At 36.7% G+C, this 27,762-nt stretch overlaps 1 protein-coding gene across 1 annotated transcript in view; it reads right to left on the bottom strand.

The window, feature by feature from the left end:
• Window positions 1-4,800: 4,800 nt before the first annotated feature.
• The window catches only part of COBLL1 (cordon-bleu WH2 repeat protein like 1), a 198,987-nt gene continuing 176,025 nt past the window's right edge, over window positions 4,801-27,762 (bottom strand). Inside the window, exon 16 of the mRNA XM_050752919.1 lies at window positions 4,801-11,283. Coding sequence (XP_050608876.1) covers window positions 11,266-11,283 — 18 coding nt within the window. The 3' untranslated portion in view covers window positions 4,801-11,265. The remainder of the gene's footprint in view (window positions 11,284-27,762) is intronic.

Below are 27,762 nucleotides of genomic sequence, written 5' to 3'. Positions count from 1 at the left end.
TCTAAAGGGCACTCCATTTTACCCATCCTCACATTTAGGTTTGTTTCATAACTAGTATTCTGTTTATTACAAAAATAGCCACCATGAGGACCAGGTGTACTTTGAGAAATGGCTAATGAGTCACAGAATATGTGTTTTCTCCAAATAATCCCTCAAAGACATGAAGCCTTCCTGTTTGAAAGATGGTGGTTTCCTCAAAACAGCAGCCAGGACAAGAAAAGGGAGAAAACATGCACCTGAAGCCACCAGCTAGGAACAGGTGGACACGCAGGCAGACTGTACGCAGGTCCTGCCAGAATCAATAAAACAGGAAGTCAGGGCTCCAATCTTCAACCGAATGAAAACCCAAGCTCCTTGCCATGGCCTACAGCCTGGCCCCATGCCATTCTATCCTGTCACATCTGCCGCCTCATTTTTCCTTCGTCATGCTTGCCTTCCTCCTGTTCCTCAAACACAAACATACTAAGCTCACTCGAGCCTATAGGCCTTTGCAGGGACATTATTTCCCCACATTGGGGAAAAGCTATCTCCTTTGTGTCACTTAGGCCTTTGATACATGTTACTTCCCCATAGAGCTTTTCCTCAACAACCCTTCCCTCACCACTCTGGTACATCACCCTGTTTTATTTTCTTCATAGAATTCACTGCTACCTGAAGCCATCATGAGCATTTATTCATCTGCATATTGCCTATCTCCCCAAATTGAATGTATGCTCCATGGTTGTGGACAGCAGGTCTATCTGGGATCCTCGGAGCTCCTCCTCGGTGCCTAGAACAGCACCTGGCATTCAAGAAATGCTTATCCAGTGAGTAACTATGCTCAAGTGAACATCTCCCTCCCAATCCTTTCCTTCTCTACTTCCACTCAAGCACTTCAGTTCATGGCCCTGACTCGAGCATATGACCTTTCATTTTCAGAACATCAAATCTAATTTAGCACCTATTTTAACATAATATATTTGAAAATAGCAATTTTGACGGGTTACAATATATTGTTGTACAATCAGGAAGCTGAGAAAAATCTACCTACACATCTTAAATCTTTTTACTTACTGGTACCAATGCACTTCACATGAGTATGCATCACATTATTAACAAACTGAAACATCATCGTTACATAAAACCTCTTTGTTTTAACTCACTTTTATGATTAATTTCAATTGGTATGAGAAACCCTGAAAATAATCTGCATAAATGTATAGAATATTTGGAAGTTGTCTGTAATCTCCATGTTTATTTGTTGTTGTCATTAAAGCACATTGGTTGGCAAAAATAAGAAAAGCAATCCATGTCATAGTAAATATTATGTTGGGAGAAGGCAAACAGAATAAAAAGTTTAAAAAGATGGGAAACAACAGCAATTTAATAGAGTGACCTCTAAAATAAAATAATTTGTTATGGGTGACAGTTTGGGCGAAATGATATAATACATACATTGTACCCAGTGATCATGCATGTTTTTCTCAAAAGTGGAGGCAATAGTAGAGAATATAGTAGTTGATATTTAAACTATGAACGGTAGTAACATTCCCAGGGCCTCTTTCTACAGCCACACACAGCTATTTCCAAGCAGGAAAGTTTCTGAAGTGCCTCACTGCATACTTTCATTCTCTATGGAACAGTTGTGGTAAGTCTATTGTTAAAATGGTCATTAGTTGGTAATACTAAACTAAAAAACAAAACTGTGGAAGACGATTTTCAAGTTCCCCCTGCCTTCAGAGACTGATTCTTCAGCTGCTAGACCTTCTGCTAAAACCACTTCAATTTTCCACTCTCCCTGCTCACACTTCATTACCCATCCTTCTCCACACACACTCACAGACCAGCCAACCAAGAGGAATTTACTTACTGTTGGTGGTGTGTTCAGTACTGTGCCAGAGCTTTGAGGATAAGGAGGTAAAGTGTGTTAAAAAAAAAAAAAAATCATTCCTGTTCTTGGAGAGTTATAGTCCAGAAAAGACACAAAATTACTAGGCATAAAAAAACATATATTGAATCCTGGAGGACAAAGTACAACTACAGGAAGCAGACACAGAGCTCATTCTCCAAGTAAGTGAGAAGGGCATTTCAGGCAAATGGATAAAGACATAAAGAAAGAGAACAAAGTACAACTACAGGAAGCAGACGCAGAGCTCATTTTCCAAGTAAGAGAGAAGGGCATTTCAGGCAAATGGGTAAAGACATAAAGAAAGAATGAATATGGCTTGTTTGTGGACTTTGAGAAGACTTGGTTAAAATGAAGTCTATGTTGGGAAAAAGTGGGAAATGAGGTTGGTTAGCAAATCAGAACATATCATCAAGACATGAATGTTAGGCAAAAGTGTTTAGATTTGTTTGAGCAGAAAAGTTGGTATTATATTTACTCTCATCTCTTTTCGTATGTCCCATTTTGTAGAGAAAATAAAAGACTTCTTTTTGTTGAATGACCCCTTCCTGGAAGTCTTCTATTTGTAGTAAAGACAGTCAAAACCCTTTGAAGGTACGTTAAGAATAGTGACTGAAACCTCAAGATGAAATTTTTAGCATTGATATGTTTTTTCAATGTTTTTCTGCTATTTTAAAACTTAAATAATTTGGTCTGGAGGAATGAGAGAAATGATCTTTAATGAGATGTGACTTTTTTATGACAATGAATGGATTTTTTATTTCAGCTCATCTTAGGACACAGTTGCTTTCTCAACTATTATAGCAGCTCTTGGTTTGTCTCAGAACCTAGAATAAGAATATTCTATGCAGCTGGCTAATACACAGCCTAACTTTTAATACTTTTTAAAAACTTAATGGTTATTTCCAAATTATTATCAAAAGAAAGAAGAAAACTGACATTTGCAGAGCCTGTTTTATGGACAAGTATATTAATTAGGATAGATTAAGATAAATTGCTGTGAAAATTTTACTCTCAAATCCTGGTGGCTTAACAAAACAAGGATTTGTTTGTATCATGTGGAAAGGACCTCTTTGGCAGAGGTTCTATTCCATGTGGTTGCTGGGGGATCCTAGATGACACAAATGTCATCATCTGCAGGTCCACCATCTAGAACACAGGGTCTCCTTGGTTCCTGCAAGGGTCAAGAGTGTGAAAAATCACATGCTGGCCCTTCTATGCTTTCACACCTTGGCCAGGACTGGTCACAAGGCTCCCCATAGCTGCAAACGGGATTCCGGGAAATGTGATCTTCTGTTTGCATCTGGGAAATGTCTTCTGTGTATCCAGGACAGGGAGAAAGGCCCAGATTTGTGTGGGCACAAGTAAGGTCTACCATGATCAGACGTTGAGACAATGTGCTTCCTTTTTTTCTAATCACCGTAAATCTTTAACAAGTAATATTATCCTCATTTTTCAGATGAAAAAAAACAAAGGAGAGGTAAGGTAGAATGAGGTTTGGGTTTGAATTTAGTGCCAGTATATACTAGTTGTAGGACAAATAAGCTATCATTTCACCCTGTGATCACTTTCCAAGCCTCTTGGTGTTAGGAGCTCCTCCTTTGTCTTCCCATAGCAATCCATGCTACTCCATCATCATCGCAGTTACTGTATTAGAACTGATTTTATAATGGTAACTTTCTTGAGGAAAAAGGGATTTGGATTTTCTTTTTCAGTTGTACCTCTTGTGCCTAGTCCAATAACTGGCACCTGGAAAGTCCTTAATATTTACTGAGGTAATAAACTGAAATACTTATCTCTCTGGTCATCTCTTGGAGTAAGAGATCAGAATATGGTGGAGATGTTGATAATGACACAAAGTACCTTGCTATATTCCAAACAGGCATAGCCACAAACATGTACTTTTTAAAATTCTTGGGTTTTAAAAAATCCATAATAAGATTATTAATATGATACGGTGGCAAACGACATATAAAACTCAGAGGTACGTTTACTTACTATGGCATTAGTTTTACAGGACTGCCATAACAAAGTACCACAAGTTGGGTACTAGAAAAACAACAGAAATGTTTTCTCTCACAGTTCTGGGGGCTAGACATTTGAATCAAATTCTTGGCAAGGTTTGTTCCTTTGAGGAATTTGAGGGAGAATCCGTTTCATACCTCACCTCTGGCTTCTGATGATGTCGAGAGTCCTTGGTGGTCCTTGGCTTGTAAATGCTTCTGTTCAATCTCTGCTTCAGTCTTCACATGAAATTCTCCCTATGGACTTTTCTCTTTTCTTATTCTTATAATGGCACCAGTCATATTGTATTAAGGCCCACCCTAATGACCTCAATGTATCTTGATTACATCTGCAAAGACCTTATTTCAAAATAAGGTCGCATTCACAGGTATTGGGGTTAAGTCTTCACTATACCTTTTTAGGGGACACATTCAACCCATAAGAACTGTGAATGGTATTTTTTAAAAATATTTGCACCAATATAGTAAGATCAGTAGATTTCAAATGAAAATGCAAATCTCTACTTCTCTGTAAAAACCAGAAGATCTTGAGAGGATGTGCATTCCCACACAGCATCAATTCCCTGGAACTATGAATAGCTACCCCTTTACCTGGGTCCTATGCTTTCCAGTTTGCCACACTTCCTACTGAACCCCAGTGTCTCCCTAGCATCAAGACTAAATTTCGACTGTAGTATGAAATGCTAGTGCCAGAATTCTTATACCCAGCCTGCTGCACTCCATTATATTACCTCTCTGGCCCTGGGGATTCATGATTTTGAGACTCCCGTTATATAAAAGAAATCAGCTCTACAAATGGAGACAAAAGTTTACTAAATTCATTTTACCACCCAGTACTTCTTTTAAACTTCCAATATTATTCACTACCAAAAATAATTTATTTATGACAAATCATTTCAGAATAATTTATTTGAAGAGTCTGGAATATAATCAAATAGAACTCAATGAGAAATGAAAGGGTACTGTGAAAAGAGAAGATATGCTCAATAATCGCTTTTCTACAAAAGTAGCTGAAATGATGCTGGCAATAATTAAGAGGAAGAGATAGAAAGTCAATTGTATTATATGACCACCACAGGCAAGGTTAGAAGATACAGTATGCAAAATCATTTTAATGTGGTCAAAACATAGTAGAAAATTTATGATTTTAACCATTTTTAAGTGTGCAGTTCAGTGGCACTAAGTACATTCAGGATGTTGTACAAATATCACCATCATCCATTTCCAGAACTCTTTTCATCTTGCAAAACTGCAACTTTATGCCCATTAAACAATAACTCTCTATTTCTCCCACCCTGTAGTCCCTGGCAATCACCATCCTATTATCTGTTTCTAAAAGTTTGACTGTTTTAGATACTTCATATAAGTGGGATCATGTGGCATTTGTCTTTTTGTGACTAGCTTATTTCAGTCAACATAATGTCCTCCATGTTGTATAACTCAACAGGGTTATTCCTTCTTTCTTCAGGCTTAATGATATGGTTTGGAGCTGTGTCCCCACACAAATCTCATCTTGTAGCTTCTATAGTTCCCACGTGTTGTGGGAGGGACCCGGTGGGAGATAATTGAATCATGGGGCAGGTCTTTTCCGTGCTGTTCTTGTGATAGTAAGTTTCACGTGATCTGATGGTTCTAAAAAGGAGAGTTTTCCTGCACAAGCTGTCTCGTTGCTTGCCACCATTCATGTAAGACGTGACTTGCTCCTCCTTGCTTTCCATTGTGATTGTGAGGCCTCCCCAGCCATGTGGAACTGTAAGTCCATTATACCACATTTTCTGCCCAGTTTTTGATATGTCTTTATCAGCAGCATGAAAATGGATTAATACACTGAATATGTTTTTAAAATCCATTCATCTGTTGGTAGACATTAATGTTGCTTCCACTTCTTGGCTATTGTGAATAATGCTGCAATGAATGTCCGTACACAAATATGTTTCTGAGTTCCTGTTTTCAATACTTCTGTGTATGTACCTAGAAGAGGGATTGCTAGGTCATGTGATAATTCTATTTTTAATTTTTTGAGAAATCTCTATACTGTTTTCCATAATGGTTATACTATTTTACATTCTCACCAACAGTGCACAAGTGTTCCAATTTCTCCATGGCCTCACCTACACTTGTTATTTTCTGGTTATTTTGACAGTGGCCATCTTAACTGGTGTGAGGTGATATCTTACTGTGGATTTGATTTGCATTTCCCTCATGATTAGTGATGTTTAGCATCTTTTCATATACTTATTGGCTATTTGTACATCTTTGGAGAAATATCTATTCAAGTCTTTTGCCCATTTTTTAATTGGGCCACTTTTCTTTTTCTTGTTGAGTTGTAGTAGTTTTTTATGCATTCTGGATATTTACCCCTTATAAGATATACAGTTGGCAAATATTTTCTCCTATTTCATAAGTTACCTTTTCACTCTGTTGATTGTTTTATTTGCTGTGCAGAAGTTTTCAAGTTACATTAGTCTCATTTGTCTATTTTTGCTATCGTTGTGCTTTCAATGTCAAATCCAAGAAATCATTGCCAAATCCAATGTCATGAAGATTTTTTCCTGTGTTTTCTTTTAGGAGTTTTATAGTTTCAGATCTTACATTTAGGTCTTTAATCCATTTTAAGTTTTGTATAAGGCATAAGGTAAGGGTTCAATTTCATTATTTTGGATATAGATATATGGTTTTCCCAACATCATTGCTGAAGAGACTATCTTTTCTCTCTTGTGTATCCTTGGTGCCTTTGTAGAAGGTCATTTCATCATTGTCTTTTGAGATTCCATATGAATTTTAGGGTTCTATTTCTACAAAAAATATGCCATTAGGACTTGACAGTGATTGTATTGAATTCATTGATCGCTCTGGGTAGGGTGGATATTTTAACAATATTAAGTTTTACAATCCACAAACATGATGTATTTCCATTTGTTTGTGTCTTTGTTGATTTCTTTCAGCAACGTTTTATAGTTTTCAGTGTACAAGATTTTGCCTCTTGGCTTAAGCTTATTCCTAAGTATTATTTTTGATACTATTAAAAATCATATTTTTCTTAAATTGTTTTCAGTTTATTTATTATTAATGCATAGAAATGCAACTGATTGTTGCATGTTGATTTTGTATTCTTTAATTTGCTGAATATGTTTATTAGTTCCAACAGGTTTTCTTATAGAATCATTAGGGTGTTCTACATATGATATCATGTCATCTGTAAACATAGATAATTTTGTTTAGTCCTTTTGTGTTTGGATTCTGTTTATTTCTTTTTCTTGTCTGATTGCTCTGGCTGGGTATTCTAGTGCTATGTTGAAGGGAAGTGACAAGAGTGGGTATTCTTGCCTTGCTTCTGATCTTAGAGGAAAAGTTTTCAGTTTTTCACTATTGGCATGATGTTGGCTGTAGACTTTTCACATATGGCCTTTATTATGTGGATGTCATTCCCTTTTTTTTCCTTTTGTGTTGAGTGTTTTTATGATGAAAGTTTTTGGAGTTTTGCAAAATGCCTTTTCTGCATCAATTGAGATGATCACATGATTTTTGTCCATCATTCTGTTAATGTAATGTATAACACTGATTGATTTTCATATGTTGAACCATCCTCACATTCCAGGAATATATTTCACTTAGTCATGATGTATAATCCTTCTAACGCATTATGGATTTGGTTTGCTAGTATTTTGTTGAGGGATTTTGCATCAGGTGGCAGTGTCCCCCCCTTCCATTTTTTTTGAAGAGTTTGAGAAGATTAGTTTGTCAATTTTGTTGATCTTTTCAAAGAATGAGCTCAGTTTTGCTGACTTTTTTCTCTTCTGTATTTTATTAATCTCTGCTCTACCCTTTATTATTTCTTTCCTTCAGATGACTGTAGGTTTAGTTTGATCTTCTTTTTCTAGTTACATAAGGTGTAAATTTAGGTTGGTGATTTGAGATCTTTCTTCTTTTGTGATGTAGGTGTTCCTGCTGAGAGATCCACTTATAATCTTATGGAAGCTCCCTTGTATGTGATGAGTTACTTTTCTCTTGATGCTTTTAAGACTCTCTTTTTGTCTTTGTCTTTTGACTTTATAATGTGTCTTAGTGTGGGCCTTTTTACATTCATCAACATTATAGTTCCTTGAGCTTTTTGAATTTGGACAACCATTTTCTGTCTCAGATTTGGGAAACGTTTAGCCGTTATTTCTTCAGATAAGCTCTCTGCCCCATTCTTTCTTCTTCTTCTTCTTCCTCTTCCTCTTCTTCTTCCTCAACTTTTATCATGTATATATTGCTCTGCTTGATGGTGTCTTATAAGTTCCTTAGACTTTCAACACTTTTCTTTGTTCTTTTGTTGTTGTTATTCTCTTGATAATTTCAAGTAACCTTTGAATTTTAAAAGTCCTTGAAGTCATTGATTCCTTCTTCTACTTAATCAAGTCTACTTTCATCTGTTCTAGTGAATTTTTCAATTCAGTTATTTTATTTGCCAGCTCCAGAATTTGTTTTGTTCTGTTTTAATAGGATTTTAAAAAAATCTATTTAATGATACTCTCAATTTGTTCATGCATCATTTTTCTAATTTTGTTTAGTTTTCTGTCTTCTCTAAAAGCACAATGAGCTTCTTCAAGATGATTATTTTAAATTCTTTGTTAGCTACTTTCAAAGATCTTTGTCGTTTCTTTAGGATTGGTTTTTGGAAATTGGCTTTATTCCTTTGAATTGGACATGTTTTCTTATTTTTTTGTGTGCCTTATTTTTTGTTGTGATTTTTGCATTTGAAGCACAGCCACTTCCCCCAATCTTTGTGCACTGGGTTTGTACAGAGAAGACCTTCATAAATCAGCCTGCATAGAGAGTCTAGTGGCCTCACAAACCTTTTATGGAAATGTATCTTCCCTGAACTTGTGCATGTAATTTTATAGTGAAAGAGGTTTGCCAGTTTCTTTTTCAGGAACTCGTCATCTCTTGCTCTCTCTGATGTCCGTCTGTAGTACTGCAGTTTCTCTGGTGCTGCCACAAATTAGAGTTGTATTTTGTTCTCAGGCATCCAAAGCATCCTGGTTCCCTGTTAATGCTCCAAGTTAGGAGAAATAGAAATCAATCTCTCAGGCAGCGCCCTCCTCTCACCCCAAAAGCTGGAACTTGGACATACATTCCAATCTTCTCCTTTCTCCCAAGGGAGAAGCTTTTCATTACATTGGGGCTTTTCATTCAGATTATGAACTGTAACAGCTTACAGGAGGAGCTTGCTTCTCCTTCCCATTTCAATGGGGCTATTCTTGGCTTTGTGTTTGCCTCGTGTACTTCAACTTTCTAACTGATTTCTACCATTGTCATAAAGGCTTTTTGAGCTGTGTATTGTCGTTAAGTCAGTGTTTCTGTCGGGAAGCAAGGTCTAGGCACCTTCCTCTGCCATCTTGCTGGCATTATTCCTAATACTATTAAAAGTCATAACACCTACCTTTAAGGAATACACAGAGAATTTACAAATGAGAAAATGAAATTACTCAAAGGACTCATGAAATGATGCTAAAATGTTAATTTTTTTTCAAAAATGTTTAAATTTATTATAAAATATAAAGTAGCCACTCTATGCAGCATTCAAAGAAAATTTACTTAATAATAGGGAAGCAATAGTAGATCTTTAAACCTAGAGTGGCCCTGGAAATATGTCCCTCAGTCGTTAAATTTTAAATGCTCAAATTCATTTTGTCTTCACTTTTTACCTCCACCAGAAAATCTGAAACTGTTTCCCCTAGTATAACCATTATCTTGAGTAAAAACAACATTACCTGTCACCAGAGCAATAAATTTTCCTGTCTATCTTCTCTTTTACCCTCAGTCACATATGATCAGTGATTTGGTTCTGTCATTTGCTTTTTCTTTTTTGTTTTCATTTTCTTTTCTTTCTTTCTTTTTTTTTTTTTTTTTTTTTTTTTTTGAGACAGGGTCTTGCTCTGTTACTCAGGCTGGAGTGCAGTGGCATGACCATCGCTCAATGTAACCTTGAACTCCTGGGCTCCAGTGATCCTCCTGCCTCAGTCCCCCAAGTAGTTAGGTCTATAGACATGTGACACCACATTCAGCTAATTTTATGTAGAGAGAGGGTCTTGCTATGTTGCCTAGGCTGATCTTGAACTCCTGGCCTCAAGTGATCCTCCTACCTCAGCCTCCCAAAGCACTGGGATTACACACATGAGCCACCAAACCTGGCCATGGCCTTGTCACATTTTACCTCATAAATATATTGGGAGAAATGTATTTCCTTTTTCTTTTTATCCTCCCTGTTTCCCCCTTCATTAGGCCGTCTCCACTACACCTTTTAGAAAACTCAGCTATGAATAATCACATGAATACATTATAGTAATTCAGGCCTTCATTACCTCCCAAGTGAACTGTTGCTCTTCCTGGAAACTGGTCTCCCTGTATATGACTCTCCAGTGTGGGATTATTTTTCTACACCCACACCATGGCGATTCATACCTCTGTGTTCTAATATAAAATAGTGCCTCTACTCAAAGACATTTGAATGCCTTCCTTTGCACCTTTTGTTACTCATCCTTCAACTCTGTCTCACTTCCTCTTTGGATCCTACATAGTTGAGTTAGTTTCTTTTCTTCTGTGCTCTGGTAGCATATCTCTGTTTACATTTTATTACACTCACTTCTCAAACTGTGATTCACTGATCAGCAGTATCCATAGCCTGGAAACTTGTGTGAAATGAGGAATCCCAGGTCCCACTCCAGACCTAGTGAACCACAATCTGCATTTTAAGGAGATCCTCAGGTGGTTCCTATACACATACAAATTTGAGAAAGGCTTTTATTGACCATATCATGTGAGGTTTGGATGTCTGCCTTTCACACTAAATGCTGTATTTCTCTAGACAACAACCGCTTATTTCATTTTTAATTATCTAATACAGCATCAGTTTATGCTAACCACTAAACGTATTTTAAATAAGTGAAAGAGAAAATGGAAACAGATGGTTTAGTGGTCACCTAAGTTGGAGTGACAAAGCCAGGATTCTATGGACATTTATGCTATGCCACTTACAAAATGTCTTTGCTTTCCATTTCTGAACCTCCAAGATGATAGATGACACACTTATAGTCACAGGCTATTTTAAGTGGCAAAGAGGACTCTAGAACACTAGAACACTAGTTTTTTTCTTGACACTTAGTTGAAGATCTTCCCATTGTGTCATTTGGCCTCTATCTGTCAGAAGAACACATGGGCACATTAATTGAACTTCTGTCCTCACAATGCAGGTTTCAAAGAGCATCTGCCATGATGAATGAAAATATGTTTGTAGTTCACAGTGTGCTTCAATTCAGTAGTACTGGATTAAAGTCCAGTAAGCCAGGATCAGTGAACATCTTTATTCCAAAGTTAAGGCAGAAGCCCTAACTGAAAAACAGAAATGAAAACAAAAAATGTAAGAAATAATTAGGAATATAATTAATCAATTTACCTATTTGATTTTCTCTATCTGATGTAATAATTTTCTTGTAGGATTAATTATATTTTACAGTACATTCATTTAAATATGTGATACATAATGATTACAAATTTCCATTTTGAATAAGACATACCCCAAATGACTCATTTATTTATGTATTCCCAGTATGCTTGAATACTTTGGGCAGAAAACATACATGATGTTTTATAATTGCCACCAGCATATCTTACTTTTCTTTGTTTCAGTTTTGAAATAACTATCATTCCATAAGTGGCCTATTTACTCATTATTCCTTTATTTATGGGATATATGCACTATGTTCCAGGCACTGTGATATGCTATACTATCAGGAAATTCTACCTTTAAGAATCTTATGAGGAAGTTGGGGAGATAGCCAAAGAATCAAGTAGTTTACAATGAACTTTTACAAAGACAGGGGTAAACAGCAGGTACTTACTATGGTCTGAAATTCATGTTGAAATCCTAAACCAAGGTATTAGGAGGTGAAGTCTTTGGAAGGTGATTAGGTCATGAGGACAGAGCCCCCATGAATGGGATTAGTGCCCTTTTAATAGAGACTCCAGAGGTACCCTCACCCCTAGCAACAAGGCACCATCTATGAACTAGAAAGTGAGCCTTCACAAGACACTGAATCTGTCAGTGCTTTTATCTCGGACTTCCCAGCCTCCAGAGCTGTGAGAAATAAATTTCTATTGTTTTGTTAGTCACCCAGTTTATGATATTTTGTTATAGCAGCCTGAAATGACTAAGACAGGACTAAAGGGCATCTAGTAAGAAATAGGACCAGGTCCAAGTTTGGAGAACAGAAAAGCTGTTGCAATGATAACTATGAAGCAAGATCTCAAAGAATGAGTAGAATTTAACATGACAAATTATGTAGAATAGGATGTTCTAGACAGAAGAAGAGAGCTGCATGTGTAAAGCCCTAAGTCAAGAGAAAGAATGGAAGTTTCAAGGTAACTACAGTAGTTCAGTAAGGGTGGAGCAGAGCTCTGCTGGTGCCCGGGAAAGAATGATATGGAGAATGATGAGTTAAAGCCAGACAAGAAAGCAGGGGCAAGATCATGAGTGGTGCTGAATATCCCGCACAGGAATTTGGGCATCATTTTAAATCATAAGAGCAATATGTAATGCATTTCTAGTGCTTACTACAGGCCCTGTACTGTTCTAAACTCATCTCACTTAGTCTTCACAACTACCATATGCTCCAGGTACTGTTACTACTCCCAATTTTTCAATAATAAAACATACTCTGTTTGCTTTATTATGTTCTGTAATATGCATTACATATTGCTCTTTTTATTTAAAATGATGCCCAAATTCCTGTGCGGGATATTCAGCACCACTCATGATCTTGCCCCTGCTTTCTTGTCTGGCTTCAACTCATCATTCTCCATACCATTCTTTCCCTGGCACCAGCAGAGCTCTGCTCCACCCTTACTGAACTACTTGTAGTTACCTTGAAACTTCCATTCTTTCTCTTGGCTTAGGGCTTTACACATGCAGCTCTCTTCTTCTGTCTAGAACATCCTATTCTACATAATTTGTCATATTAAATTCTACTCATTCTTTGAGATCTTGCTTCATAGTTATCATTACAAAAGCTTTTCTGTTCTCCAAACTTGGGCCTGGTCCTATTTCTTACTAGATGCCCTTTAGTCCTGTCTTAGTCATTTCAGGCTGCTATAACAAAATACCATAAACTGGGTGACTAACAAAACAACAGAAATTTATTTCTCACAGCTCTGGAGGCTGGGAAGTCCAAGATAAAAGCACTGGCAGATTCAGTGTCTTGTGAAGGCTCACTTTCTAGTTCATAGATGGTGTCTTGTTGCTAGGGGTGAGGGTACCTCTGGAGTCTCTATTAAAAGGGCACTAATCCCATTCATGGGGGCTCTGTCCTCATGACCTAATCACCTCCCAAAGACTTCACCTCCTAATACCTTGGGTTAGGATTTCAATATATGAATCACAGAGCCACTGCAAGTGAAATCTTCTCTGAAGATTCTAGCTTGGTTTGGCATTGGCTGCCAAAAGATGAAGCCAGGGAGATTCCCTGTAGGTATTTTCCTTGGAAACCATCACAGATCTACTGTGAAGAGGAAAGCCAGCCAGTTCTGGAGTGTCATCACCTTTTGCTCCAAGAATATTTGCAATCTTTCCCAAAGGAGGGAGAAAAGATTCTGTATCGGCTTAAAAAGGCTGAATCATTCTCAGAGGTGAGTTCTAGGTTACTGAAGGAATGACTCAGAGGAGGTGAATTAAACAGAAAGTTCCCAAATTTCCTCATAGAAAACCTTGGAACCTAGTCTCTCATGGAAGGGTTTCTGTACCAAGAACCTACACCCTTGGGAAAGGTGTTTCCTGAGTTTGCTGTCTGCTAGTTTATACACTATCTCTAGATGATCAAGCTGTGCTGTAGTTCAGAAAGCAAAATGAGATGATGTCAAAAAAAAATTCTCACATTTCTGCTCACACAATGGAAAATTAGATGCAGAACCACTACATTTAACCAACTGTGTTCAATTATCTTTAAGTATACCTGTTTCATATACACACATATAACAAGCCATTGGAACATCAAAATATTAGCCCACTTGGTTCATTAGGAGTTTCATGATATTCGTGCAGTGGGTACTGCCAAGTCCTGGGCATATGGCTCCACCATGTGGATGAGACTCTGCAAATAATACTGACAATATATTTTTTTTCTTTTTTTAAAGACAGAGTCTTGCTCTGTTGCCCAGGATGGAGTGCAATGGCACAATAATGGCTCACTGCAGCCTTGACAGCCCAGGCTCAAGTGATCCTTCCATGTCAGCCTCTTGTGTAACTAGGACCGCAGGCATGCACCACCATGCCTGGCTACTTTTTAAATTTTTATTTATTTATTTATTTATTTATTTATTTATTTATTTATTTATAGATTTTTTGTAGAAACAGTGTCTCCCTGTTGCCCAAGTTGGTCTCAAACTCCTGGTCTCAAGTGATCATCTCACTTCAGCCTTCCAAAATGCTGGGATTTTAGGCGTGAGCCACCATGTCCGGCTGACAATAATTTTTAAAAAAGAATTTAAAGTTATAATAAAAATCAGAGATCACAAGTCAAACCCTTATTTTATAAAAGAGTTAAAGCAATGATTTGAACTAACTCACTCTTAATCCATCCATTCAATCATTTTAATTATTGAATAGTCAGATTAATATGGGGCGTGAGCCACCATGTCCGGCTGACAATAATTTTTAAAAAAGAATTTAAAGTTATAATAAAAATCAGAGATCACAGGTCGAACCCTTATTTTATAAAAGAGTTAAAGCAATGATTTGAACTAACTCACTCTTAATCCATCCATTCAATCATTTTAATTATTGAATAGTCAGATTAATATGTTCAATGGGTATTTGCTTCATTTTTGTTTACTTCGGAGGAGTTTTGTTGTGTAAATGTGGTGAGGCAAAACCCCACTTCCCTCTAGTGAACTGGAAAGAACATTCAACCCCTCTTCACACCCCATGAACTAAGATATAGGCATGTCTCTTAGTAAACCAACAGGATACTCAATGCAGGAATGCTGGATCTGTAGTAAGTGACAGACTGGGATAGTTAGAGGTTGTTCTGGAGGACACAGTAGAATTTGACTAGGTCAGGTAGTCATAGTAGTGGTAGATGTTCATGCCAGCAGCAATGGTGAGGACTTAGTGGTGGCACTGCTAGTGACAATGTCCTATCAAGCTGTTTCTGAGATGCAAGTTTAGATACATTTTATCTTCCCATTCTCCAAGGCCCATTTCCTGAGCATGGTTCTTTAACCTTCCTGTGGACTGTCTGAGCCAGCCTATATTCTTCCAGTGTAGTTCTTTTCTGGTTAGTAAAGCCAGAGTCTGTTTTTGTTGTGCAACAAAAGACCTGGATTTAAACAGAAATTGTTACCTGTAGCTAGTTACAGCACAGACCCTCAGTGAAATGGGCAGAATCTAGGGTTTTTATCTGGCCTTGTTGAGGCTGAAGGAATTTTAAATCCTAATCATTTTAGGGATGGAATTTAGATCTGCCTCATCCTAGCATAGAAAAGTGAAACAGCTAATTAAATTTTTCCTGTGGTCACCTGGAACAAAATCCTACTACCCTGTAGTTGTCATCCTGTGTGGTTGCCAAGAGAGGCTGCGTGTAGGTGCCCCAGTCACCAGTCCTAGTCTTTGAGTCAGACCAGTTTAGGTACTAGATATGTGAATGAACAAGCTTTCAGATGCTTCCAGCCCACAGTCATTGAGTCATCCCCAGGCTTTGAGACTTCCTAACTGAGGTCACAGACATCATGGAGCAAAGATACATTGTCTCCCACTCCAATTCCTTACCTACAGAATCCATGATTACCATAAAGTGATTGTTTTAAGACACAAAGCTGTGGGTTAAGTTTTTATGCAACAACAATAACTAGAACAGGAACCTACACCAATTCAGCTGTTAAGGCACTGGTTAGACAATCAGGCACTTGAAAATAGTGGACTCAGAGCATTATGGAGGAAGTTTCGGGAAAGGGTATGCTGAAGGGGTATGACCCTTTATAGTGAGACCAGAAGGAGAATATATTTATTGGGAAGTTATATATTCACCACAAAGCCTCTAGTGTGAATAAGGTGACCCACTCAGTAGACACAGTTCACCCTTCTTTCTCAGAAAATTCCAGTGGACTCAAGAACCACATGTTCATCATGGAAGGAATGAAGGTTATTCATGGTTTCAACAACATGGAGCTCTTACCAATGTTAATATGGCTATGGTCTTTATGAATGCTCCCTTTAATAATAGCAGTAGTCCACCACAAGTCCTTATAAGCATTACACCTAGAAGGACCAAAGAACTATTTGGTGTCAGGTTGTCTAGAGTGGGCAGCTGCCATCTTTTAGGAAATAAGGAGTGAGTAGCAGAAATCTTTCCTTCTTGCAATAAATATTTATTCTGGATATTTTTTTCTTTTATTGATCATTTTTCTCTGTCCTTACTCTATCTATAGATTAATTGTCTACCGTATGCAAGGATATGGTATCCTACACGAAATTGCTTTAGTTTAAAGGAAATAACTTTATAGAGAAAAAAGGCAATGAGCTAATGTTCAAGGGATTTGTTGGTATTATTGCATACTCCATGAAAACTCAGATGAGCTTCATCCAGAGTCAACAGCTTGCAAATTTGAGGTACTGTCCTGCAGAATATGGTTTATGTTCTGAACAAGTGACTATCACATGGGGTTCTTTTACCCCCTTAGCTAAAACACATGGGTCTGGAATCCTAGGATTGGAAACTGGGATGCAAGGCTTTGCGATTACATTTATTGACACGTTCTAATTGTTTGCTTTCTGTCCTTTTGCTTTCGGCCTCTGATAGCATGGCACCAAGAAAAGGGGAATTCTTTACCAAGAGACACAGTAATATTCCATTGATTTGGAAACTAAGGCTGCACCAGATGAGTTTGGATTTTTAATGCCCTAAGTAAACAGGGAAATAAAAACATCGTTACTGTTGTTAATGTGTTATTGTGTTTTCTTGTTCCCCCTGGGGGAAAGTAGAGTTACTGCTATACTTGGGAAATGGGAGAAAATGTCAACGAAATTATACTACCACCTGATTCAGGAGGGCCATGAGGGGTTCAGATCCCTCACCATGACCCACTGAGATTCAAACTGAAGGCAAAGGAAGTGGAGGAGGAGACTCATAAAGTTCCATTGAGGCCTCAGCTGAAAAACAATCCCAGTAGTGCACTACCTATATTCCTTTTGGTGTATTATACTCAGACTGTGTTGCTTTGTTGTTAAGGATTTCTGTTAATTTGTAACCAAGAGTTGACTGGTACAGTTTCCTAATTAGTTGTTGACTCATTTTTCTGGAAAATGATACAAAAAGCAGCAGACATCTAATTTTAAGCTCATATGTAACTGGAATCATATAAATTTGCATCTATTTTAACTAAATTACATTACATAAAGCAATCATAGCTCTTGAAAAATACTATATTTTAAGTAAGTGTGCATATAAAACATTACAAAATGGGGTTTATTTGATTGAAACATTTAATCAAGTAGTGATTTAAACCCTAAAAGTACTCTAATTTCCTGGATTTTAAAGTTACGGAGATTGTACTTGTGAAGTTATTGATTTTTAGATAGTATTTTTCTGACTCAAAATATTTATTTCTCAGCTTAACATAAAATATTTCATGTGCCAAACATAAAAATTACATTTCAACTAGTTTCTACCATGAAATTGAACTCCTTTCTTAAATATTCTTTATAATAAAAGTAATGGAATTTGGGAGGAGAACATTACTCTTTAGTATATTACATTCAGTACCTTATTATTGGGGGAAAGGGTGTCAAAGTTTAAGAATTAATTGTTTTTGGAGACTCTATAACTCACTATGATATTTATATATTAAGAAATATATATTGTGAGTTTAAAAAAAAAACAACCAGCTATGGGATGGAAATAAGCATTCTATGAGTATTAAAATTATTTGCCACATGACAGGAAAATGAATCCCTGAAGAATACAAGCTTTGGCTCATACAAAGAAGAAACTGTAATGATTTGGGGTTGGAGTCTTTCACAATAAATTGATAGTTATGTAAGAATATTATTTTAGTTTGTTTATAGAGCAATTTATCATAGAAAACTGTTTAATTAAGACTGTAAAATGATTTACCACAGACATTTTAAGCATTTCCAAACATTTCCACATAAATTAAACATGATGTAATTGAGTGGTACATTAAGCAATGTTCCACTGTTGATTCATGTGGAAATCACAGAAGTTTCACTGATTACTATCTTTCCAATGTGTATTAATGTAGATGTCATAGGTATTTTCATGAGAATCACACTTCAATGTGCCACTTTAAATATTGAAACAGAGTTTTCAAAATGTCGTAATCTTTTGCAGATCCATATACTGTTTAGAATTTAATTTATAAATAAGTACTACAGTATTAGGATTACTTCAAGTAAAGCCATATATTTAACTTAAGGCATATTTAATTATTTGTGTTTTTCAGCAAATAAGTTATTTCTTGTTAAGAAGTCATGCTTTTTATGGTTATTGATTTTCTATTCTAGCATAAAAATAATTTAGGCAATAGGCTATTTCTTAATTCTGCTCTTTTCAGCTTCCTAATAATCACACAAATTAGTCACTCTTATTTTTAAATTCATATCCAGATATGCATCAAAAACAATTTAAGGCAGGTTACTGAGATCATTTTTAATATACAGAAATTCAAAATGTTTTGATTTGAGAAGTATTTTTAAACAAAGTAAAGGAAAAATAAGTATGGAAAAGTTAGATGGAGCCAGAAGTCGGGTTAACATCTAAAAAACATACACTTGCTAGTGATGAGCTGCAAATTTGGCTTCAGGCTCTCCAGCAGCCAGATATTCCTTAAATAGCTTGAGTCTGTCTTCTCACAGAAGCCAAAAACTTGTCTGAATGACCTTGAGGCTACTCAGCCTTGCTTAGTAAAGCATAAGATTACAAGTAGACCTTGCTTCACACAAGAGATTTGTTACCAAGAAACTGTGGAAATGGAAATTTTGCACATGGAATCATATTATAAATGCACTAATGAAGGAATCATAAATGGCTCCTTTCAAAGAAAACCTACAAGTACTCCCTGTGTAACATGGAACTAATAAACTTACTTCTGTTATGCATTTAACATTTTTAATGTTGGATTTTCTGAGGAGTCAGTGATATAGTTTGAATACATGTCACTGCCAAATCTTATGTTGAAATGTAATGCCTAGTGTTGGAGGTGGGCCTAGTGGGAGATACTTGGATCATGGGAGTGGCTTTCTCATTAATGGTTTACCACCATCCCTTTGGTGCTGGGTTAGCACTATCCCTTTGGTGCTGTCCTTGCCATAGCTCTTGGGAGATCTGGTTGACTAAAAGTGTGTGACAACTCCCCCCACATTCTCTCTCTTGCTCCTGTTCTGGCCATTTGACATGCCTGCTCCCATCTTGCTTTCCACCATAGTCAAAGCTCCCTGAGACCTCCCCAGAAGCAGATGCTGGCACCAAGCTTGTACAGCCTGCAGAATGATGAGTCAATTACATCTCTTTTCTTTATAAATTACCCTGCCTTGGGTATTTCTTTATAGCAATGCAAGAACAGCCTAATACAGTCAGTATAATACCATGGCAACATCCTTTCATCTCAGTTTCATGGTAGTAGAGATATTAAATGTATGCATTGGATTTTTCAGGGCAGGGTTTTAGTCAATATGTAAAAGCTTCTAATTTCCATTTCGTTTTGTTTTATCATGTTTTATTGCCTTCGTTTAATATTCTGAGGGCATACGGCAACCTGCACATTTATGTTTCTTTCTTCAATGCGCATACATTTGAAAATGTAAATAAAGGTAGCTATAGCTATAATCCAACATATCCCTAATATTCACCAGTTATTGTCTACCACAATAAATTCTAAATATTGAGCCATGAATCACTTAAAATATCTTTATTTTTTAAAGTCTTTTTTGAATGCTTGTTCACTGTTGGTAGGAATGTAAATTAGTTTAGCCACTGTGGAAAGCAGTTTGGAGGTCTCTCAAGTATTTAAAAATAGAACTACAATTCACCCCAGCACTCCGTTACTACATATGTACCCAAAAGAAAATAAATTGTTCTACCAACAACTATGCAACAGAATTCACCACAGCAAAGACATGAAATCAACCTGGGTGCTCATTGATGCTGGATTGGATAAAGAATATGTGGTACATATACACCATGGACTACTTCACAGCCATAAAAAAGAACGATATCATGTCCTTTGCAGCAACATGGATGTAGCTGGAGGCCATTATCCTAAGCAAATTAGCACAGGAACAGAAAATCAAATATTGCATGTTTTCACTTATAAGCAGAGCTAAATCTTGGGTACACATAGACATAAGGATGGGAACAATAGACACTGGGAACTCCAAATTAGAGAAGTGAGAAAGCAAGGACTGAAAAATTTCCTGTTGGGTACTATGTTCACTATCTGTGTGACAAGATCAATGGAAGCCCAGACTTCACACAATATACCATTGTAACAAATCTGCATATGTACCCCCTGATCTAAAATAAAATTGAAATTAAAAATAAAGAAAAATAAGCTTTAAAATCCTTTTTGCTTTTACTAAAATGTATACTCTTTTATGATCCTTAAAATAAAAACAATCAGATTTATTGGATACTTTATACCAAGAAGAGGCTTCCCAGATGAAGTGACAATTTCCCATTTTGCAGAAGAGCCTATGATGCAGACAGGGTAAGGTTTTGCTTCCTGCTCTATTCCACTGCATATTGTTAAATGAAGTCCTATGTATTTGCACATTATTCTCTGATGACACTGCTCAAGCAGTCACCTATGATGGTTAAAGTATAGATAAGCACTAACATGTCATCTATGAAAACGGGCGAGTCATCCCATGGTGTTACATTTCCATTTGGAGAGGCATAATTTTCTTTCCTAATAGCTGGTATTTTCAGATGTTAAAAGACACAAATCAAAGAATAGAGTCAAATTAGAGTCCTTGCCTATATTTGAGACTTCATGACAAAATGAAAAGTTCAATATTATCTTATATTTCTTACATTGAAAAGTACTTTAGGGCAATGATCCACTTGGGAAAGAAAGTATTTCCATATGAATAATTCAAAAAATAAATCACCAGCAACACAAAATGAGGGATAACCAATCATTGCAGACAAAGTTAATGAATACTTAGCTAGTTTACTCCAACACGATTAAAATGTATAAGTACTATTCAACCATAAGACTAAACTGTATAAACTAAGTGACAAAACTTTTAATAAAGGTGAGGAGGAACAGTTAATTTCTTCATAAGGCATCTATTTATATTGAATAAATAAAAATAAATTAAAAGCATTTTCTCTGTTTACAACAGAGCATTTGAATACAAGATGAGAATAATGAGTAGATGTTCTTAGTGACACAAAACCATGGTCATTTAGTTCTCCTGATAAATTATTTAACCAAATAAAGTTCTATTTAAGAGCTGGCACTGAGTTATCCTTTATGTCCAAAACTGAAAATGAAAGTGTGTCTAGTTAGCCAGGGTGCCTTTAAAAAATACATAAAACAGCCGGGCGCGGTGGCTCACGCCTGTAATCCCAGTACTTTGGGAGGCTGAGGCAGGCAGATCACGAGGTCAGGAGATTGAGACCATCCTGGCTAACACAGTGAAACTCCGTCTCTACTGAAAATACAAAAAAATTAGCCAGGCGTGGTGGCGGGCACCTGTAGTCCCAGCTACTCCAGAGGCTGAGGCAGGAGAATGGCATAAACCTGGGAGGTGGTGGAGCTTGCAGTGAGCCGAGATCGCACCACTGCACTCCAGCCTGGGTGACAAAGCGAGACTCTGTCAAAAAAAAAAAAAAAAAAAAAAAAAAAAAAAATACACAAAACAGGGAAGGAAAAAGTAGAATCAGCAATTATTAACAAATAGAAATGAAAGGTTAAATGGTCATATCAAGATGGCAGATAAAGGAAAACACAAGTGGGCCAGGCACGGTGGCTCACGCCTGTAATCCCAGAACTTTGGGAGGCCAAGGCGAGCAGATCACTTGAGGTAAGGAGTTCGAGACCAGCCTGGTCAACATGGCAAAACCCTGTCTCTACTAAAAATACAAAAATTAGCCAGGTGTGGTGGAGGTCGCCTGTAATTCCAGCTACTCAGGAGGCTAAGATACGAGAATCTCTTGAACCCGGGGATGGAGGTTGCAGTGAGCTGAGATTGCGCCACTGCACTCCAGCCTGGGGTGACAGAGCAAGACTCTGTATCCAAAAAGAAAAAGAAAAAATGAATAGCTACTGAAAAGGAAGCCTGAAATTCATGTTGATGGTCGGGAAAAACAGTAACAGGAAAGAGCAACATAAGTGTCTACTGTAGTTTAAAAAAAAAAAAAAAGACTTGGCATAATTTTTGAAGTGAAATCTTACTGTAGATTGAAGGTCCTACCCCAGAAATTTATTCTCAATCTTTTCTAAGATGGCTAATTTGGAAAGAAAAAAATTGCATAGTTGATATTCCTGTTTTAACACCATTGCTCCTATTTATTCAATGTTACCTACCACAAGCTGGATGGTAGCTATTTTTTAATTAAATTAATTCAAATGTTGTTTGAGAAATGCAATAGAATTAATAAATGAGCTAAATAAAGGGAGGAAGATTATGTGGGTTTTTTGTCATTAGAAGAGTATGTTAGTTTTCCTCTTCTCCCCTCCAGCAATCATAACTATTTAACCAAACACATTGAAAACTACAGACCTTACCATTTGCCTTCAAGGAGAATGGGTATGTTTCAGGTTTACAGATGCATTATCCATCCTAGTAAGAAAATAGATTGAGAGTGGTAGTGTTCCATATCACTTTAGAATGATGATAGTTAACAATAGTATATTATATAGTTTCAAATAGCTAGAAGAATATTGAATGTTCCTAACAAAAATAAATGTTTGAGATGATGTGTGATACATACAATTAAGCTGATTGATCACTATATAGTTTATATATTGAAACATCACTATGTACCCCATAGATATGTATAATCTATGATATGTCAATTAAGAAATAAAATAAAACTCTAAACATGAAGTATAGTTATACCTCAGAGACACTGCAGGTTCCATTCCAGACCACTGCAATATAATAAATATTGCAATTAAGCAAGTCACACAAATTTTTTGGTTGCCCAGTACATATAAAAGTTATGTATACACTATACTGTAGTCTAGTAATTGTGTAATGACATTAAGTCTAAAAAATGTACATACCTTAAAAATACTATATTGCTAAAAATGCTAACGATCATCTGAATCTTCAGCAAGTCATAATGTTTTTGCTAGTGGAAGGTGTTACCTCAATGTTGATGGCTGCTGATCAATCAAGATGGTGTTTGCTGGAGGCTGAGGTGGTTATGGTAATTTCTTAAAATAATATACCAATGAAGCTTGCCAATAAACTCTTCCTTTCACCAAAGATTTATCTGTAGCATGCAATGCTGTTTGATAACATTTTACCCACAGTAGGACTTCTTTCAAAATTTGAGTCAGTCTTCTCAAAACCTGCCGATGCTTTATCAACTGAGTTTGTGTAATATCTATATCCTTTGCTGTCATTTCCATATCAAGAAACCACTCTCTTTGCACTTCCATAAGAAGCAACTCCTCAACTGTTCAAGTTTTCTCATGAGATTGCAGCAATCCAGTCACATCTTCAGGCTCCACTTCTAATTCTAGCTCTCCTGTTATTTCTAACCCATCTGCTGTGATTTCCTCTACTGCAGTCTTGAACCCTTCAAAGTCACCCATGAGGGTTGGAATCAACTTCTTCCAAACTCTTGTTAATGTCGCTGTTTTTACTTCCTCCCATGAATCACAAATGTTCTTAATGGCATCTAGAATGGTGAATCTTTTCCAGAAGGTTTTTAATTCACTTTCCTCAGATCCATCAGAAGAGTAACTATGTAAGGTATAGCCCTACAAAATGTATTTCTTAAATAATATTTATTTAATATTATATATTAAACATTAATCTCTTTATATATCTTCATCAGAGGTCCTGGTGACTAGGTGCGTTATCAATGAACAGTAATATTTTGAAATGGATCTTTTTTTCTAAGCAATAGATGTCAACAGTGGGCTTAAAATATAGTCAGTAATCTGTGCTGTAAACAGAGGTGCTGTCATCCATGCTTTGGTGTTTTGAGCACAGGCACAGTACATATAGCATAATTATGAAGGACCCTCATATTTCTGGAATGCTAAATGAGCATTGGTTTCAACTTAAAGTCAGCAGTTGCATTAGCCCCTAACAAGAGAGTCAGCCTGTTCATTGAAGCTTTGAAGCTTTCATTGACTTCTTTCTAGCTATGAAAGTCCTAGATGACATTTTCTTCCAAGAGAAGGCTGTTTCGTCTACGTTAAAAATCTGTTATTTAGTGTAGCCCTGCCTTCATCAATGATCTAATCTAGATCTTCTGCAGAACTTGCTGCCGCTTCTCCATCAGCACTTGCTGCTTCACTTTACACTTTTCTGTTACAGAGACAGCTTCTTTAGTTAAACCACATGAACTAACCTCTGCTAGCTTCACACTTTTCTTCTGTAGCTTCGTCTCTCTCAGTCTTCATAGAATTGACGAGAGCGTTAGGATGTTGCTCTGGATTAGGTTTTGGGTCAAGGGTATGTTGTGACTGCTTTGATCTTCTAGCCAGACCACTAAACTGTCTCCATATCAGCAATAAGGCCGCTTTGCTTCTTATCATTCATGTGTTCACTGGAGTAGCACTTTGAATTTCCTTTAAGATCTTTTCCTTTGCATTCACAACCTGGCCGTTTGGTATAATAAGCCTGTCTTGGGTTTTTTTTTTTTTTTTTTTTTGAGATGGAGTCTCACTCTATCGCCCAGGCTGGAGGGCAGTGGTGTGAGCACCTCTGGGGTTCAAGCGATTGTCCTGCCTCAGCCTCCCAAGTAGCTGGGACCCCAGGCATGCATCATCACTCCCTGCTAATTTTTGTATTTTTTGTAGAGATGGGATTTCACCATGTTGGCCAGGCTGGTCGTGAGCTCCCAACCTCAGGTGATCCACCCACCTCAGCCTCCCAAAGTGCTGGGATTACCAGTGTGAGCCACCATGCCCGGCCTGTCTCGGCTTTTGACATGCCTTCCTCGCTAAACTTAATCATTCCTAGCTTTTGATTCAAAGTGAGAGACATGTAACTCTTTCTTTCACTTGAACACTTAGAGGCCATTGTAGGGTTATTAATTGGCCTAGTTTCAATATGTTGTGTCTCAGGAAATAGGCAGGCCTGAGGAGACAAGAGAGATGGGGGAATGGCTGGTTGTTGCAGCAGTCAGAACACACACGTTTCTCAGTTGTTTGCTGTCTTATATGGGCAACATTTGTGTTGTCCTAAAACAAATGCTATAGTAACATCAAAGATCACTGATCACAGATCACCATAACAGATGTATTAGTAATGAAAAAGTTGAAAATATTACAACAATTACAATAGTGTGACACAAGGACATGAAGTGAGAACATGCTGTTGGAAAAATGGCACCAATCAAATTCCCTGATGCAGGGTTGGCACTAACCTTCAATTTGTAAAAAATCCAATGTTTGTGAAGTGCAATAAAGCAAAGCACAGTGAAATGAGGTATGCCTGTCTATTTAGTGCCCTTTAACTTTTCCTTTTTCTCTGTTATTTTCCAGTTCATGATTATAATTATTTGAAGGAGCAAAACATTCTGTGTATGTTTATTTATCTACTTGTCTATTGTTGAACAATCAGTTTGCTCCTTGGGTTTCATTTATAATTAACACCTCATTTGAATTCTGCCTGCATTTATATATTTTTTCTTTTCAATTATTGCCTTAGGATAAATTCCCTGGAATGGGAGAACTGTGCCAAGTGGTATGAACGGTATGAACATTTACAGTACACTTCATAAATGTTGCTAAATTGTTTTCTAACAGGAATGTACCAATTTATCCTTTCCCCAGCAATAGCTGAACATAGTAGTTTCCCCCCAAAAGTTGACAGCGATTATGGTTTATCATTTGTCCGCCTTGTGTTTTTAGATTCTTTTGTTCTCTTTTTTTTTTTCTCATTATCCAAAAGGGAAAAGTTGATGAACTCAGAGAGCATAGGATTTTTAACTTAGTTTGGGATGAATGAGGAATCTTGTTTTCATTCAATAGCCTTTGCTACATCCGCTGAATGAAATATTATGCAGGAATAACTAAGGACAAGCATGAATGCCACCTAGTAATATAAAAATCACATTTTGATTGCTTCTCAGCCGTTTGGCTAAGATCAAGTGTAAAAACACATTCTGGAATTCAATTCAGAGGAAAAGGGAGACTTATAGGGTTTGGCTTGTCCACTTATGTTTCCAAACCAATGCCATATGAGAGACAACTGTGTATACTCAGCCTTGTTTTATGCCAAAGACTTTCTTGCAACATGGTCTGTTTCCAAGAGTAACACACATATATTTTTCCAAGAACACTGCTTGCTGCCCAACCACTTCTAGCTACCCACAACGTTCAGAAGAAATGGACTGAATGCGAAGCCCTGTAACTTTGCTGGATGGGTATAAAAGGCCAATTGAGAACACTGCAAAACATTATTTCTAAAAGGACAGGCCATCTATCTAATTCTTTTCTTGGTACTTATCTATCTGGTCCTTCTCTAATTAATTCAAAGTCACTTGCTTTTTATAATTTTTGACTTTTACAGTAATACTTAAAAATATAGCTACTAAATATTAAACTCTTCTATATCTCTTTACAAAAATGAGCTCTGGAACTCAATTGATTCCATTAACATCCCAGTTTTCCACTTCGCTGTGAAAATTTGCATGTGGCTTAACCTTTGACTCAGTTTACTCATCTGTAAAATGGGAATAATAATAATGTTTCTCATAGGTCTGTTGTAAGGATTAAATAAGTTACGACATTACAGTATCTGGGATCACTTAGTAAAGAATTAAGTAAATTGTCTTGTTGTTGTTGTTGTTGTTGCCATGTGAGAAACCTTTCTGTAGTGCACAAACTCCAAATGCCCAAGTCAAAATAGCTTCCTAGTGACTGTCATTTCCTCTCCTTGAACTGTAATTTTTCCATTGAAAATATAACACAGATAATAAAGATCATAACAGTAGCTGACATGATCGAACGCTTATTCTGTACCATATTCAGTATTGAGTGTTTTATATGCATTTTCTTATTAATCTTCACAAGCGCTCTACAAAGTTGGTACCAGTTTTCAGATGCAGTGACAGATGCTTAGAGAACCTAAATAACTTGCAAAGACCAACCAGTAAGTGGAAGAATTTGAACTTGAAAGCAGTCCTTCCTATCAGAATATATGTAGGAAAAGAGGAAAAAAAAAATACATAAATATTATCAGTGGTTGTTTCTGGATCATAAAATTAGAAGTGATGGCTTAATTATCTCTACATCTTCTTTTATATGTATACGAACATATTTCTCTGATAATAAGAAGTTTTTAAAAGTTATTCCAAATAATGAAGATAATAGCATTTCTAGCTAACAATGAATAATAGCAATCTTATTGCTCACTCTTGTGAATTAAAAAGTAGTCTATCTTTGAATCAGTCTCTTTATCCTTTGCACAAAGAAGTTCTGTTATGGCTTTCTAAAAATGAATACAGTGTTTTAGAACCTGAATTCCATCTACTTTTACTTAGCAAAAATGTAACATGTGCAGATTTTTAAAAATTCAAGTTAAAATCCAACATCAGTTTTAAGTTGGGATGAGAAGGCCTCCTTGCCTTTGCCCCTGATGTCCCTGGGAGAAACGCCCCCCAA

This window comes from Macaca thibetana, chromosome 12 (genome assembly GCF_024542745.1).
Source record: "Macaca thibetana thibetana isolate TM-01 chromosome 12, ASM2454274v1, whole genome shotgun sequence".
In the NCBI taxonomy this organism is placed as follows: domain Eukaryota; kingdom Metazoa; phylum Chordata; class Mammalia; order Primates; family Cercopithecidae; genus Macaca; species Macaca thibetana.
The sequence above is the reverse complement of the archived record's forward strand: the minus strand, read 5'-3'. Positions and strand labels throughout refer to the sequence as shown.